The 17,418-nt window shown below is 45.0% G+C and overlaps 1 protein-coding gene across 1 annotated transcript; it reads left to right on the top strand.

The window, feature by feature from the left end:
* The first annotated feature begins 63 nt into the window (after positions 1-63).
* Positions 64-17,197, top strand: MCEE (methylmalonyl-CoA epimerase). Its single transcript, XM_019753186.3, has 3 exons — positions 64-213; positions 5,243-5,580; positions 16,769-17,197. The coding sequence occupies exons 1-3, from the start codon at positions 156-158 to the stop codon at positions 16,919-16,921; spliced, it is 549 nt and encodes a 182-aa protein (XP_019608745.3). The 5' UTR covers positions 64-155; the 3' UTR covers positions 16,922-17,197.
* Positions 17,198-17,418: the final 221 nt, after the last annotated feature.

The following is a 17,418-nucleotide window of genomic DNA, read 5'->3' on the forward strand; positions in this document are numbered from 1 at the left end:
TCGAGCCAATGGGAGTCCCGCCCCGCCCCAGCGCCTTGCCCCGCCCCGGCTCCTTGCCCCGCCCCTCGCCCGCTTCTGGCCGCGTTGCCCCGCCCCTCGGCCGAGCCCCGCCCCGCGTCGGACGCACGTCGGGATTGAGGTGGTCGCTTCCCACCATGGCTCACGTACTGAAAGCGGTGGCAGCGGCGGCGGCGGCGGCTTGCAGCGGGGGAGGTGAATACCCCGTGGGGGGCGCACGGGGCGGGAGGCCCGGGGCTGCAGGAGGCCGCGGGTGGCGCGCGCCTAGGTCGGCCGCGCTCAGCGCTCCGGCGCGCCCCGCAGCTGCTGTCAGCACCTTTATGCAGAAGAAGGTATCCTCCAGGGGCGCTTAGGTTAGCGTCGGGGTTTCCTGGTCGTACGTGAGTGAGTCTCCCTGGAGTGTGGTGTTGACGTTGCCCCTTTTAAAGTGTGGTCCCTCGGGAAGCGAGGGAACCTGTCCAAGGGGATGGAAAGGCCGGGACACAGGTAAATGGCAGAGGGACAGTGAGTTTTATGTTACCGAGCACCGTCGAGAGACTGGGGGGAAACCAGCAAGAAGGGCGAGTCCTGTAAAAACACGTAAGCTGACCTCCAAGCACGTCCAGTGTCCTGCTGGGAACACTTGAAGGTCAGTTGTGGAAATAATACCAAAGGAGTGTTTACTCCCCCCTCATTCCCTCATGTGGTTCTTATCTCGTATATAAACGGCAACTGTAAAGGCAGATGCACTTGGAAGGGTCCTTGCGTTTTCCACACGTCTATTTAAAAAAAAAAAAGGCTGCATAGAATCGGTGATGACAGAAAATCAAGTTTTCTGACTCCCCAGTCCGCCCATTTTCTCCACTTTTCTCTCTTTTTCTTACTCCCGTATCAGAGGGCAACTGTTTCCCTGCTTCTGAATGAAGTGCCAAGTGATAAGTGTCAGAGTTTCTCCATTTGTGATAAATCCTTCAGCTTAGCACCTTCCAAAGTGTTCAAGGGGGTGGACCTTTAATTAGGTGAGATTTCTCTCCTAGACGGTGCTTTTTTTCCCCCCTATTGAAAGGTGCAGTTGTAAGCATCCTTGGGAGTCCCATCTCAAACGGAATCTGTGCTTTATCCATCACTATAGCCTTTCTTACCAATCACACGTCTCACGCGTCTGTCATGGCAAGTCACCATGGCTAAGTGATGGGCCACATGCAAAGACGTGCACCACAATGGTCTCAGCACAATTTTCAGTTTAAAGAAGTGATATGTGTATGTGAGAAAAATAGAGCAGGCTGAGCACAGCTTGTTAAAATGAATCTCTAATTAACAGGGGATACTCAAGTTTTGCTAGTAACACGCCCTCCGAGACCCTCCTGCCTCTCCTGGGTAAAACAAGTCAGCATCTTCTCTCACATACCACTGCAAGTAGCCCTTTGCAATCAATAAATAAGTGAATCCATAAATAAGACAGTCCTCTCTTAGAAAGCCATCTCTTACAGAGTAGATATTGCTCATAGAACATACACTAACCATTCAAAACAGAATCAAAAGAATGGTAAAGAATTTCAGAGGAATGAGAAAATTAAACATAATGTTTTAACATTAACTTTGGTGTCAGATAGACCTGGGCTTGCGGCCCAGTTTTGCCACTTAGTGTGACCTTGAAGAAAGTTAATCAGGCCCTATTTTCCTTGTCTCTCAGTGGGGAAAAGAGTATCTGACACCTAGAGTTATTGTGATGCTTACAGTGCTCACTGGCCTGTTATTACTGGTTTCTCTGTGTTAAGTCCTTGAAGCCTAATAGGCAGAGCTGGGTGATGGCGTGATCCAGTCCCACTTCAGAATTTGTGATTTTGTGTAACTCTTAACAGTGAAATAAACCCACGGGTGCCCACTGGGAAGGTGAGGTCAGATCAGTGACAGATTCCACCGGAATATTCTGAACTCCACTGATTCTGAATCCCAGCAGTGGGGCGGATGCCTTGAGACTGTTTGGGGCATGTCTGCGTTGGGCAGGCTAACCAGCTTACAGGTTCTCGAGAGGCAGAATTGTTATGAGTCGAGTTTCCACTTCTATATGACGTTAAAAGGAGTCCCCCAGTTAAAGCAACAGCACTCAGGAGTAGTGTGGGCGAGTGACAGAGTTCCTATAAGCAATTAATTTAACTTGGAAAAATTATAATTCAGTATGCTTGTATCAAAATGTAAAAAGAATACTATGCGTTTAATATCTTCTTTGTTTGAGTCCCTGTTCCCACTTATTTTGGGTACCTAGGAGTGGAATTTGGGGGTTGTATGCTAATTCTATATTTGACTTTTTGAGGAACTGCTAACCTGTTCCACGGCAACTGCACCATTTTACATTCTTACCAGCAATGTACAAGGGTTCCAGTTTCTCCCATCTTCGTCAACACCGGGTGTGAGGTCGTATCTCATTGTGGTTTTGACTTGCCTTTCCCTGATGGCTAATGATGTTGAGGTATCTCATCATGTGCTTTTTGGCCATTTAAAAATCCTTAACCCTTCATTTTAACGAAGCTGAATTATTGAACTCTCACCAGTCTCACTATGTTTTTGTTCTATTCCTAGAACATATGCCTTAGGTGCCAAATAAAACCAGTAAAGGGATATTTCCGTTCTGAAACTAGTGTACGTTTCTAGAAATAAGGTAAGCCTATAATGGCTAGAGAGTCTTGATTTTTACATTATATAAAGATGTTATCTATTTTCCTAACATATTAAGAACATTTTGTGTTCTAGTAGAAGAAAAAGAACCAGGCATTCTAGTAAACTGTTCTCTCTCCTCCCACTCCCAAATGATGAGGAAATTTTGGAGAAAGATAAACTATAGTGAGGCTTCCAATGACGTGAATCGCTTGGGCTGCTTTTTCGGGGCCAGAGTTTTTGAAATGTCCCTAAACAAACTGGCGTCATATATAAAACTTCACCTTCACTGGGCCGTCTTCTAATTTGTTTCCTTGACATTTCTCTATGTTCCATTTCTGGTAGTAGGACACCCGGGAACCTCCAGCTGCCCCATCTCTTGTAAAGATAACACTGATAAGGAGAATTCAGAAATACCTAGTCAATATTCAGTATTCCCTTAAAATTTCACAAAGCAAACAACTTCATGTCCATATTACTCGAAAGCTCATTGACCCTACCTGTAGTTTTTTGTTTTTTGTTTTAATACAAATACATTCTGTATTGAGCTTTCATTGCAAATTGCACACATGGTAGAGATGCAAGGAAAGAAGGGATGGGCAGTTTGGTCAATGATTTTCTTGGTTGTTAGTGTTTTTAAAATTTCCTACCACCATGCCCTCGAGAGAGTTTCTTGGTCTCAACAGATAACTCTCATGTCACTCAACCAGCAAGCCGTCATTGTCTGTCCTTAACAAGACTGGCTGAATGCATCTTGTACCTATTATATATGTCTGACACTATATTATATTTTTATACTATATATCTAGTCTTCACAACAAACCAGCAAGGTAGATATTTAGTGGGTAGTACAAGTATTTTTTTGTTTTAAATGAAACAAAATACAATAGAATAGAAAATATCAGAGCACATTCCATCTGGTGAGGATTGGGTATTCTTTTTATGAAATTTACTTTCAATTGTACATTTATGTACGTGTGTACTGGGAATGTCATTTGAATGTCATGATAATACAGTGACCCCACAGACCAGGGCTATGCCACCCTATTGAAAATGAGAACCTTTGGGTATTTCAGTAATCAATAATGCAGGCCGGAGCGTAGCAGAAGACCATCGCAGGCTGATGTGGGATGCATCCCTGGTTATCAGGCCCAGGGGAGGGCTCTATGCTCTTCTGTCCCTTGCATCTTGGTATCAGAGTCTCCAACTGGGAGGAACAACGCTTGACTTACGTAGGGAAGCGTCAGAGCAAGATCAGCTTCAATAGTGGATGTCGGTCCCCCTGGCCAACAGGTCTCTCCCAGTGGCCACCACAGGACAGCTCGCCTGTGCTCACCCCTCCTGTGCTGCAGCAGAGAGCACCCTTTCCCTCAGAGGACAGATGTAGCAGTCGGGTTGGCCGTATGATGTTCACGCTTGAAGCAGAAACAAACGAGCGTTCACTGAGCCTGACAGAGGGAAAGACATTGCCAGCACAAGGTGACAGGCCTGGCACAGGCTGTGTGGGCCCTTTATCTCGTGGTCAGGACATGTCGCAGGCCTGAGGCTGACCCTCATGTGGCTTCGTGGGGGCTGAAACACTGCACACCTGAGACTGCCTTTCCCAACAAGGTTTATGGTCTTAACTACCAACAAATACGGTCACTTTAATTTCCTTGTTATCAAAATTTTCAGTAGAGGGGAATTAATTTTATGTCAGCTAAAGCTCTGTGATACCAGCTACTGTTCCAAGTGCTTTGCATTAAGAGCTAAAAACGAATTGTGTAAAATATGTGTTCTTCAGTCTGCTATTTCATGCTTTTTTATTAAGTGATGTAGTTTTACAAGTTGTAGCTAGACCTCGTACGTGTAGAGAATTGTCCTTCTGGGGAGACTGGCTCTTAGAGTCCGGTGTTTGGGGCCTGAGGAAGCAGAGTGATACCCAAGGAGAGCGCATTTCAGGTCTTTTCAGTTTCTCATTCAGAAGCAGTTCTGCTTCTAATCCTTCAAAATTATAAAAAACAATTTCAAAAGATCTGGTCTCAGAGAAAATTCTCAGAAGTTAGGGTACCCTTTTGATCTTTCCTTGTTTTTCCCCAACAATGAGCCATTTTCCTTAGTTGATAATCATTCAAACAAAATACACATTGAAAACTACGGTGTGGTCATGGCTTCAATGAACTTATTATAGAACATCAGACAAAAAAGCGGTGATAGGGGAGAAAATGGCTTGTTCTCATCATTAAATGTAGGAGATATTTCACTATCACATCAAACTTACCCTTTGTGAAATGCAGAGAATAGCACGTAATTCTTAATGAAATGCCGCTCTCCTTTAAGTGTGATCGGTAAATACAAACCATTATGGAAAATGTCATTTTTGTCTTCTGAAAGCTCAGAATTCGCTTTTTAATTCCAGTTATTTCAGAGCAGAGTGAGTAACTTTGACCTAAGTTTTTCCCTTTATCTCCCCTGATTTAATTCCAATAATTGAAAATAATAGTTATATAAGTAACTGTTGCATATATAGTTTATTTAGGTTTTTAAAAATTAGTTTTAGAAGTGCACTCATTCTCAAAAGAAGGATGTCAACTGCTGTTCCGTTTTTCAGGACTTTTTTCGAGACTTCAAAGTCCAGTTCCAACCGTGAGAGCTTTTTCTACCTCCCAGCCCTTGCGTCAAGTGGCAGAGCCTGTGTGGAACCTGGGTCGACTCAATCACGTGGCTGTAGCAGTGCCAGACTTGGCGAAGGCTCAGGCATTTTATAAAAATGTGCTGGGGGCCCAAGTCAGTGAGGCAGTCCCCCTTCCTGAGCATGGAGTGTCTGTCGTCTTCGTCAACCTGGGAAATACCAAGATAGAACTCCTTCATCCATTAGGAAGTGACAGTCCGATCGCAGGTTTTCTGCAGAAAAACAAGGCTGGAGGAATGCATCACGTCTGCATTGAGGTATTTTAGTAATGTTAATGCTTGGTGCTTTTGATTGCTCTCTTACAAAATATCTTTTACTTTTCAGGACCACATATTGTCACTGTTGGGAGAAACGTATTAAGTTCTTTAATGGTACTATGGCTCCTTACTCAAAGACAGATTGATAGGTGTATTCTCTTTCCCTCTAGAAAGCTGCAAATAATAATAGAGTTTATTGAAATCTAGATTCAACAGCCATTGTAAAGGCCCTCAGAGGTGACCAAAGCAGATTTGAGTTTTCACTATAGTATTTCTGGATCATATATGACGTCCCGTGTAATAGGAATATAACTACCTTCACTAGCGCAGGGCAATGAAAAGAAATAAAAAGACGTTATAAATTAAGAATTTCCATATACATGCTAAATAATTATTTTGTATTCTTAAAATTCTAATAACTAGTTGCTCATTACAAAAGCAATACATTTTCAACGACTGACTGATTTTTAAGACCTTCTCACTTGGCCGGGGCTAACAACTCCTGAAAAAACATGACATGTTAGATGACAACGTTATCGTTAGAGAGCTTTTACCTGTAGATGCTCGTCTTCAGATAACTGACCTTTGGAATATCAGCAATACCAGTTATGCTTCCATTGAAATCTTTTGATAGGAGGAATGGCCTCATTCCTTACCCAGAAGAGAGGGGCGTCGGTTGTAGAGTGCGTTCAGGATTTACATGGTTCGTATCGCGGACAGACCTGAGGATGTGCGGTGTGTGTCCCACCGAGGCCTCAGACACTGCAGTGGACAGGGCACGACTGTGCCCCCAGCAGCGGCCAGTCCCACAGGCCCTCTGTGCTGGACGAGCAGCAGTAACCTGCGCGTCTTCTCAGCTGCACCGCGAGGGCGGGACTGATGGCTTGTGTGATGCCGACTCGTCTGAAGGAATTCCCAAGGTGGACAAGACGAGAAAACCCTTCCAGGCCGAGGGAATAACGTGTGGAAAGGCTCTCGGGCAGCATGCAGAGAACTCAGTGTGTGTTGTTTTCATGCATCCTCATAGCTACCCGATGAGGGCGCTGTCAGTGCCACTGGGCACCTGAGGAAGCAAGATGTGTGGTTAACCTGCCCGGAGTCATGTTAGCAGGAAGTGGCGAGGCTGGGGTTCTGGTTCCGGTCTGCACTGACAGCCATGGTGTCAGATCGCTATCTTGTATGAGCTGAGTTGGAAATTTGAGGTGGGGGAGCTCTAAGACTTTAGGCAAGGGAGCTATGCCAGGGCTGATATTTCGCCCTGATCCGTCTCTTAGGTTAATTTTAGCTGCAAGTCTTTCAGTGGACTTGAGGGTTTGTCTGAGGACCCCCCAGGATGAGAAGCAGGGTAACCAGCCTTTGAATTCTCTCCCTCTCCCACACTGCACTGTGTCCTACATCAGAGAGCCCGGGTCTTCAAAGGAAGCCAAGGTGTGAGTTACAAGTTCAGTTAAGTAACGAATAGTGCAAGTTCAGTAATGCAACAGCGAATTTAAAAGTAGAGGTTAAGAGGGGACATGAAAATGTAAATCAGTATAAAAGGAAGGGAGGCAATAGCAGAAGTTGTGAAAAGTGCTTAGTTACTGGCTAATTCGTATGATACTCCCCATCAGTATTCTCCACTCTCCGTAAAACATCAAGTGGCTTAACCAGGTAGACAGTGATTTTATTTTTCTGTTCTCCGACTGAGAGTGACCTGTCCCAGGCTCATGGGAAAGGCCTGCGTTCTCAGCATCGCTTACAGGGAGGCTCCAGCCATCACCATGTACCGGCAGAGGGGAGGGAAGCAGAGAGAGGATACAGGGCAAGGCCTGTAAGGAGATGACCTAGAAATTACCTATCATTTTGGTGGTGTCCCATTGGCCCGAGCTTAGTCACATGACCTCAAGTGTTGTCTGTAGCCAGGCAGTGATGTGCTCTGCTAAAACACGGATGGATGGATGGATGGATGGATGGATGGATGGATGGATGGGGTTGCTATGGGTACTGGGGGCCACCAGTCTATGCCATACTTGGTAATTTTTCAAAGGGGTATTGCCAGGACAGCACGACACCTTTTCTGAGTGAAGATACGCTGTAAGATGGACACCTGGGAATTAGTGTCGCCTGCATCAGCCATCTGTGAGATGAAGTTGTCCCCAGGTGCTGGCGCTGGGTTCCCCGACTTCCAGGTAGAGCAAGATTCCTCACCTGTCCTCGAACAGGAAATACGTTCTTGTTGAGGGAAGCCACGGAGATTTCAGGGTTCGTTCTTTTACCGCAGTCTAACCCCGTTTGTTCTGGCTGACACAACTTGGGTCTGAAATTGTCTTCCATTTGAAGTACAAAAAGTGACAGCATCCACCAGAAAAGACATCTGTGGTCATTCTAGTTACTGTTGCCGTCTAATAGGTTATCCCCAAACGTTGGGGTGTTGACAGCATTTATTTTGCTGGGCATTTTGTGCGTTGGGAGTTTAGGGAAGGGCTCTGCTGGGCAGTTCTTGCTTGGTATTTCTCATGGGCTGCAGTCATGGGAAGCCTCGCCTGGGCTGAGCCTGCCCCACGCCTCTCCCACGTGCTGGCAGCTGGGCATTGCCCCATGGCTCTCCCACGTGCTGGCAGCCAGGCAGTGCCCCACGCCTCTCCCACGTGCTGGCAGCTGGGCAGTGCCCCATGGCTCTCCCACGTGCTGGCAGCTGGGCATTGCCCCATGGCTCTCCCACGTGCTGGCAGCTGGGCAGTGCCCCAAGGCTCTCCCACATGCTGGCAGCTGGGCAGTGCCCCATGGCTCTCCCACATGCTGGCAGCTGGGCAGTGCCCCACGCCTCTCCACGTGCTGGCAGCTGGGCACTCAGCCAGACCCTCAGCAGGACCACCTACGTGTGACCTCTTGTGCTTCCCAAGCTGAGAGTACTTCTAAGGTTAGAGGGACTTCTTACGGGCTAGTTGGCTTATGACTTCTTCTGGCCAGAGAAGAGTCCCAAGAGCCAGGCAGGGCTGCACGGTATTTCTGTTGTAGCCTCAGGAGCCCCACAGCTGCCGCTGCTGTCTCTGGCTCAAGGCAGATGGGATGCAAGGGGAGAGAGAGGACGTAGGTCTCTTGATGGAGCAGATCCAAAGACTCTGTGGCCATGTCTTAAAGGTGCTGTAGCCATCAATATATTAAAGGAAAGTGTCAGAAACCTCTAAAGCTCTAGAACAATTTTATTTCCCAATAGCCAGACATGGGAACTGGCAGCATTCACATATGCACCGGTGGGCGGCCTGTCTTGCCTTTGTAGATAGAAGGAGACTCGCGGGATGGGCACTTTGTAAGGTGGGAGGCAGGAAATGCCCCGTACACTGGTACTTAAGCTTTTTCTGTTGGCACAGGCAACACTCAGAAGTGTGTCTTCTGAATATGGTCGCAATCTCCTGTTGCTTTCTGCTTCATAGCCATTTATTTATTTAATGCCATTTAAAAAAAAAAAGTTAATTCCACCCATCAGAGAATTGATTTTCCTCTGTAATTATCACCAGGGCACTTTATGTTCGTTTTCACTGGGGCCTCATACAAAGCCCCCCCTCTGGCGGTGTGTCTCTTGTGGGCACGCACTATAGTTGTTAGTTGACTCCACCAAGATTTTAGGCAAAATGTCCTTTTTCTCCTACATGGATTGGTGTCACACGAGTTAGCCCCATTTTTCTCTCAGAGTTGAGTTTGGGCTTTCATTTTCTCTAGTGAGGTTTGCCCGAATTTCTTTACTTGCGTGTTTGCCTTTCACAGAGGAAGTTTGGTTCAGCGCCCTCTTGCTTGCATGTGGCCGGAGTGCCTGCTGCTTTCTGGCCGGTTGTGCTGATGGTACCTGCCTTCCACAGGCCTCTCTCTGAGGAAACGCTTCTGGTATTGACGAGAACTAGCCATGCTGTCCCTACGTAACTCCCTTAGACACCAAGGTATGTCACAGTGCAAACCTTAAGAGCCACTGAACATACTCACTTATTCAACACACTTGTATTGATATTGTAAGGATACTGAAATGTTTCCATGCTGGTTCGTAAATAGCTGCTGCTCTAAGCTTCCTGAGCAGACTCTCCTTCCAGAAGGAGCTTTCCCAGGACCTCTCAGATACAGCCCACGTGTACACACACACACACACACACACACACACACACACGCACACACACACGGAGTTCAGCGGCTAAGGGGTTAAGACTGCACAGCAGGGGTCGTCCTGGACTCTGCTCCCCTCCCCAAAGCGCCCTTATGTTCTGTTTGGCTGGGCTCTTTGTCGCTGTTATATTCCTGGTGGGTCAGTATTTCCAGCATCGCTGTGACCGTCCCCGCGCTTATGCTGGGGGTGAGTAGCTGCAGGAAATCCAGTCCCTTCTTCCTGGAGAGGCCTGCTTGCTTCACTCACTCCTGCATGCCCTGCGTTGTACGTGGAGGGTTGGAGGAGACTGACAGGAGGATAAATAGAAGCCACAGTGCAAGTTGGAACAGAAAGGGAATGTAAGGCAGAGAGAAACCGAAGGGCCGAGCGAGGCGTGTACCTCCTCCTGCCAAACATGGCTTGCTGGTAGCCACACAAAAGGGAAATGCACAGCGTGAAAAGTGATCGTGGCCCCTTCCCACTTCCTTTCCCCACCCCACTCAGTCCTGAAGACTTGAGGTGGGGCTGAGCAAAGTAGTTGTCTGTGTTGGTGGGGAGAGCCCGAAGCAGGAGTTGGGGCCCATGGGGTGAAGCCGGCATCCACAAGTCAGAGCCGCCTGCCATGGGAAGGCCAGAGACCACGCAGGGAGCCCACACGGCTGGTCCAGAGCAGGGTGTCAGAGGGATGCCAGTGCCAGCATGGGGGCCAGCCCACTGCAGGGAGGGAGCCCAAGCGTGTGGAGGGGGGCACCCATATGGGGCGCAGGTGGTGTGTAGGAACCTGTGCGGGGTGAGGGAGGCCTGGACACTGTGTGTGTGTGTGTGTGTGTGTGTGTGTGTGTGTGTGTGTGTGTGTGTATGTGTGTATATAAGGGGCACCCAACGTGGAACGGCAGGGCCAGGCCTCACTGTGGCGGGGCATCAGTGCCGGGGGGGATGGTGACTCCCTGTGGGTGTCCCTTCCTGCAGGCCTCCTGCCTGACACAGGGTCAGGGCCTGTGCAGGATGAGGAGGCTGTGTCCACACTGAACATTTCTGTGCAGGAGGCCTTCCTTTCATGCACGGAGGGGCCCAACCCAACTGGGGTTCAGGGCCTCAACCTGGGGTTGGCTGACCTGGCACAGTGAGGAGGGAGCCCGGTGGGCGGAGATGCATTGCTGAGGGAGGGCCAGCAGCTCCGAGGGGGCTGGTTACATGGCGGGAGGTTTATCCAATGAGTAAGGCTGGCAAAGATGCTGGCAGCCGGCCCTGGGGTCACCCTTACGGGCCTCGTCTGATGGGAGGAAGCATGTGATAAAGTGGAAAGCAACACGCAGTGGTAACAGTTTTATATTCTGAGTAGTCAGGCGGTCGGTGACTTACTTTCTTGTTTCTGTTTTTGTATGTTTTATAGATCTTGTTTTCATTGAGCACGTATTCCTTATGAAAGAAAAATTATATAACTTACAGGTAAAAGGCTAGTGAGTAACTTATTTCCTACATGCTGGGGAATGTCTGTTCTTCATCCAAGGCGGGAAAACCCTCTGCTTTTCACAAAATTCCATTCTCTGTTTGGCTTTATGATAAACCCTAGGGAATTACTTCACTCTGTAAGGGATCTGTGTGTCACCATTCCCAGATCTGAGGGTTTCATTCCATGATAACATTTCCTGGGAACAGAACAAAGCAAAAAAAGTGGGCAACTTGATGAGGTTTTAAATTTTCTGTTATTAGCTAAAAAAAAAAAACCTTTTAAACTTCCATCTGCTGCTAACAGCATTTTGTAAAAGAAAGGGCATTTTATTACCAAGGAAAATGAAAGAAGAGGAAAAAGGAGAAATGATTTTGGAATAAAAGAGTCCTGGCAATTAAATACATTTATTATTTTTTTAATGTTTTACTTTCAACTGGTGAAAACTTCAGCAGAGAGCAGCATTTGGGATCCTTTCTACATAACCACCACCAGACTCTATGTATGTAGCAAATATGGAAGCTTAGGTAAATATATGTTCTTCTAAAATAATCCCCAAGAATACACAGGAACCCTCTGAACCCCACACAAAGTGAGAACAGTGTTAGGTTTGCATAATTCTCTTAGTTTTTATTGTGGGGGGAAACTGATGCAGAAGTATTTTATCCAGACTTTTTAAAAAAATTTTATTGGGGAATGTTGGGGAACAGTGTGTCTTTCCAGGGTCCATCAGCTCCAAGTCATTGTCCTTCAATCTAGTTGTGGAGGGCGCAGCTCAGTTCCAAGTCCAGTCGCCATTTTCAATCTTTAGTTGCAGGGGGCTCAGCCCACCATGCCATGTGGGGATTGAACCAGCAACCTTGTTCAGAACTTGCACTCTAACCAACTGAGCCATCCGGCCGCCCCTATCCAGACTTTTCATTTTCACTTTCATGGATTTATATCAGTTTAAGGATTAAATTCATTCATTATTGATATTAATTAGTACCATTATAATTATATATAAAACAAATCATTTTAAAAATTAATCAAAATGTGCACTATTAAAAGTAGCACATTGTTACTTATTCATAACATGTCACTGAAAAGCCCATACCTTAATGTTTTTGTAAAGATCTTACTTTAACTCTTTGCCTTCGAATGAGGTTGTATTACCATTTTCAGATGGGGGAGCTGAGGACCAAAGAGAGTATAAGATTTACCTGAAGATTCTGAATTCTGATTGTGACAATGCAAACTTTTTTATTTAGAGTACTGTCACTCAGAAGAAAATCAAATATATTCCCAGACACAGATATAACTGGCCTCCCCCCACTAAAAAAAGATAGCTGATAAGAAGTTGAAGGAATAGCTCAGATTTTCACTAAAGGCATCCCAGGCGTTGCAAAGTAGTATGATGCACAACTCTAATTGTACAAAGGCCTATAAAAGCTCACCTTTCAGTGGGTTATTATTCGCTGTGCTATTTTTATTATTTAGGGGGACACACTTAATTTCCAAAATCAGTTGCTTTGCTTTTTTTTTTTTAATTTATTTTTTAAATGCATTGGGGTGACAATTGTTAGTAAAATTACATAGATTTCAGGTGTACAATTCTGTATTACATCATCTATAAATCCCATTGTGTGTTCACCACCCAGAGTCAGTTCTCCTTCCATCACCATATATTTGAATGCTTTGCATTTCTTATGCTCCCTTAAAGTAGATCACGTATCTACTTTTGATTCTTTTCACTCCGGCCAAACAAAGCATCAGGAGCAGTCTTAAAGAATTACGAATTTTATAACAACTCTCTAACAGAAGATGGCAATATTCCCTGAATTGATCTATGGATTCAATGCAATCCCTATCAGATTCTCAGCTGACATCTCTGCAGAAATGGACAAACTTACCTTAGACTTAGATTTCCATTAGTGTGGAAATGCATGGAATCCCAAATAGCCAAAGCAGTCTTGAGGGAGAACAGTTGGGGGAGTCACAGTTCCTGATTTCAAACTTACTACAAAGTCACAGTAATCCAAATAGTGTGGTACAGGCAGACATAGAGATCAATGGGATAGAATTAAGAGCCAGACAGAAAGGCTCATAGTTACAGTAAGTTGATTTTTAACACGACCATCCAATGGGGAATAGTCTTTCCAACAATGGATTGGAACCGTGGAATATCCACATGCAGAGCGATGTGTTGGAACTCGTACCTCATGCCGTGTGTTTTATAAGATTTAAAAATTTGTTTGATGGCAGGACTCAATACAGTGACACTTGGATAGATAATAGGCACAACCGTTTGTGTCTTACGGCTCCAAATGAGAGAAGGCTGCCATATTGACCACTGGGGTTGCACCTGGGGATAGGTAACAGTAAGCTGGAGGTATAGGCAGCAGCTCAGTGGGGCATGAGGAGGGGGGTAGTTAGGTTTCTGGGCTCCCTCTAGCTTGGCTAATTGGGGTAATTCTGTGGGCCCTTGGGCATAGGGACAGCACCTGGCTGTCGTAGGGGCATCGGGGTTGGCACATACTGGCCCCGGAGTGTGAGAACCTGGTAAGGGAAGTGGGATGTGGGCTTAATTATTTGCTCAAGAGGGAGAACTGACCAGCCTCTAGCCAAGGCCTCAAAACTGGGTCAAGACAGTATTTCCGAAAACCAAAGCTGTATTCACCATGCATAAAACTTAGCTCAAAAATGCATCAAAGACCTAAATGTAAGAGCTAAAAATGTAAAACTCTTATAGGTGTACACTTTCGTGACCTGGAATTAGGCTATGATTTCTTAGCTATGACATCAAAAGCACAAGTGATAAATGAGAAGGTTGGTAAATTGGGTTTCATCAAAATTAATACCTTTTGTGTAAAGACAACCCCCGGAACTACAGAATGGGAGAGAGTATTTGCAAATCACATATCTGGTAAGGGACTTGTAGCCAGAATATTCAAAAAGCTATCATGGCTTGTCTTTATCCTCAATAATCTTTTGTCTGCTTGAGGAATCAGTCTCAGCAGTTACCATCAACATTTAGTTGTGTATGTGTGTATCCTGTTGATATTTTTCCCTGAGAACTCTTCAGATAGTCTCTGTGTCATTGATACTCGGTTTCTCTGTTATGTGTATCGGTATTGGTTTGTCTTTATCCTGCTTCATTCGCAAATTCACTTTTACTTGAGGACTCGTGTCTTCAATTATGGAAAATTATCAATTGTCCTTCAAATACGGCTGCTGTCACTCCCTCTGGGCTCTTTTTCTTTAGCTCAGTTTTGTTAGACTATCGCAATCTGCCCTGCATATTTTTAAAATTTTGCTTTAATGTTTTTTATCTGTCGCCACTGGTCCCTGCCCTGTGCATAGTCCCTCAGACGCCAGAACTCTTGTCCACGAGTTCAGTCACCAAGCTCTCCTTGGTCAGTTTAGCATCTGACCATTGAAAGAGTCCAGGTGTCCCTTCTTCTAACCTAAATGTTGGTTAGTAAGGAGATGGTTAGGTCACTTTCTGTATTTCCCATAAAGTAGTTATTTATTCAGAGCACTGTGTAGTAGTTAAAAAAAAATTGTCAACCTATATGTACTGACATGGAAAATTGCTGAGATAAATAAAAAGGAAAATACAAACAATGCATACAGAAGACATCTTCATATATAACTTTAATGTAGATACATATCATTTAGTCAAACTGCAACGTTTAGAGCCAACTATCAAGTTTAGAATACACGCACTCCTCCAGAACCCACCCACCCTTCTGATACCATTTGCAAATTGAGGGTTTCCAAAACTGCCCTTGGGCTCAGAACTCACTAGAACGCTCACAGAGCTCCCTGCAAGCTGTTATACTCCTGGTGACAGTTTACTTGATCTGCAAAGTGTCAGCCAGAGGAAGGAATGCATGGGCAGAGTCTGGGAGGGTTCAAACTCAAAGCTCCCGTTTTCCTGCGGGCACGTCCCCATCGGCACTGATGTGTGACAGTCTGTGAGTAGTGCCAGCTAGGGGAGGTCACACCACCCTCAGCTTGACTGGTCACCTGATGGCCCACAGGGCTGAACTCAGTCTCCAGAGCTACTGCTGAGACCGTGCGACCCATAGCCCCTTCCTTAAATCACGTGGTTCCTGGCACGGCCAGCTCTACCTTCAGATCCAGTTTGATCAGCTGCTTCTCTAAACAAAGATACTCCTATCCGGTTGAAGAAATTACCTCCTAGACGTCAAGGCCAGACCTCTCTTTAGACAAGGCCAAACTTTTTACTATTACCCCCATGTGTAAGGATTATAAATATATTTTAAGATTTTGAAGAACATATATCAAACTGAGTACAGTAGTTCCCTCAGGAGAGGGAAATTATATTAGTAGTCAAGGGGTTCTTAGCTGTATCTGTTTAAATGTTAATACGCTGTACAATTTTAAAATGATTTTCAAACGGGAGACTGAATGTAGGCTAACTTTGAGAGAATGGAAAAAGGGGACAAATTCAATAGAACGAAATTCATGATATCCAGGTAAACCAAGGTGAGCGTCAGGAGGAATGCTACTGTGCCGGAAAGGCTGACAGTAGACAAGCTCTTTCAAGGTCGCATGAGATGGCCGTGGTCCCAGCCGGGGCTCGACTTTGATGGAGCGTCAGATTTGAAAGGAAACAGTATCAGGAATGGACAAGTAGAATGTGTGTTGTGTGAGGAAATCACAGGTTATTTACAGTAACATTTAGTGGCCTCATTGGTTGTTTAACCAGTTTTAGAATCCAGTATATGTAATCCTTGGCTCTTTGAAAATAAGATTGTGTAAATATGAATGTTTGTCAAATCTATATGTTGGGTGCATGGGTGTTATATTATTCTTTGTGGTTTGTTTTTGTTTTTTGTTTTTTTACTGTTTGGAATGCTATGAAAGCATTAAACTCCCGGGTGATCTATGCCTGCCTAGGAGTGTGGGCATTCATGTGACACCGTTCTGTACATCTACTGGGTCCCCAGTGTACAAGGATGATTTTCTAAGATAGAGGAGAATAAGTTTTCCATAAGTATATAGAGAAACATTTACTCCTTGACTGCCAATAAATATGAAGAAACTAGGAAGGAGTTAGAAGAGAGTTGCAAAATTATAAATGTTTGGCTTTTTAGAATGGAGGAAAACATTTCTGTGACAGTTGAGTCGTGATGCCCGTGTGTGTGAACTTGTAATAACCAGGAAGTGGGCAGGTGGGAGGTTCGGGGAGCAGGGAGGCAGTCGTGTTTGTTGAGTGCCGCCTATACACTGTGCTAAGAGCTTCTCCTCTGTGGTACCATTTTAATCTCTTGCCCATTTATATTGCAGGCCTCATCTCCATGTTAGAATTGAGGAACCCACGGCTCTTAGGAAAAAACAACTGTGCAGTGTCACCAATAGTATTGCCAGGAGGAAATAGTATCAAGTGTAGCATACATTATTTAGGTTCGAAAGAGAAACGTTTACTAATGATGAAAATTCTGAAGGAATATTTAGCAACTTCTTTTCCTTGTCTGGAAGTATTGAGTTGATGTGTGTGATGGTCTAAGAATGGCTCTCCCCCCATAGAGAGACCACAGGAGCTTGCAAAGTTTCTTCTAAGTCGTCAGATGCTATAATGGTCTCAAATGTGTCCTCGTTTATTTCCTTTTCTCAAGGTGGATAATATAAATGCAGCTGTGATGGATCTGAAAGAAAAGAAGATCCGTAGTCTAAGTGACGAGGCCAAAATAGGAGCACACGGAAAACCGGTGATTTTTCTCCATCCTAAAGACTGTGGTGGGGTCCTCGTGGAGCTGGAGCAAGCTTGATTCGTGTTCGCAGGAAACTAAGTTCATTGACCTGAAAAAGCTTTATCAAAATGAACTTTGGCATTGAGTCTTCCACTGCTATCATTTAAAACGTCAAAGTTGAAAACAAAGTTAGAGATTCACAAAATTACATATATATGTGTGTATGTGTGTGTGTATGTACACATACATATATATTTGTTAATTACTTTGGGGTTTTTCCTGATTTGGAGAAAGTTTTGATTACTATTTTTAAAATCACATTCATAGAAATAAATGATTCCTGTTCCAAAATGAGATCATTGAGTACAGTATGTTAGCTGTGTGAAAGGGTGTGTGTGTGTGTGTTGGGTGGATACGCAGAGGAGTTATGAAAGGACATCTGACAGTTGCATGGCTACACATTTAGGACAAAGTGGTTTCTAAGGATGTTGCGGAGAGTTTTTTGGTGCAAACTGTTTAAAGTGAAAGAGTTTTGGCCTCAGCATTTTTGCTTCTCTATAACAACTCATGTTCAC

Source organism: Rhinolophus sinicus, chromosome 13 (assembly GCF_057876585.1).
Source record: "Rhinolophus sinicus isolate RSI-liver-muscle chromosome 13, RSI-T2T, whole genome shotgun sequence".
NCBI classification, from domain to species: domain Eukaryota; kingdom Metazoa; phylum Chordata; class Mammalia; order Chiroptera; family Rhinolophidae; genus Rhinolophus; species Rhinolophus sinicus.

Coding starts and splice junctions, on each gene's coding strand:
- MCEE (XM_019753186.3), top strand. CDS start 156: ATGGCTCACGTACTGAAAGCGGTGGCAGCGGCGGCGGCGGCGGCTTGC. Junction 214..5,242: donor GGCGGCTTGCAGCGGGGGAG/GTGAATACCCCG, acceptor TCCGTTTTTCAG/GACTTTTTTCGAGACTTCAA. Junction 5,581..16,768: donor TGCATCACGTCTGCATTGAG/GTATTTTAGTAA, acceptor CCTTTTCTCAAG/GTGGATAATATAAATGCAGC.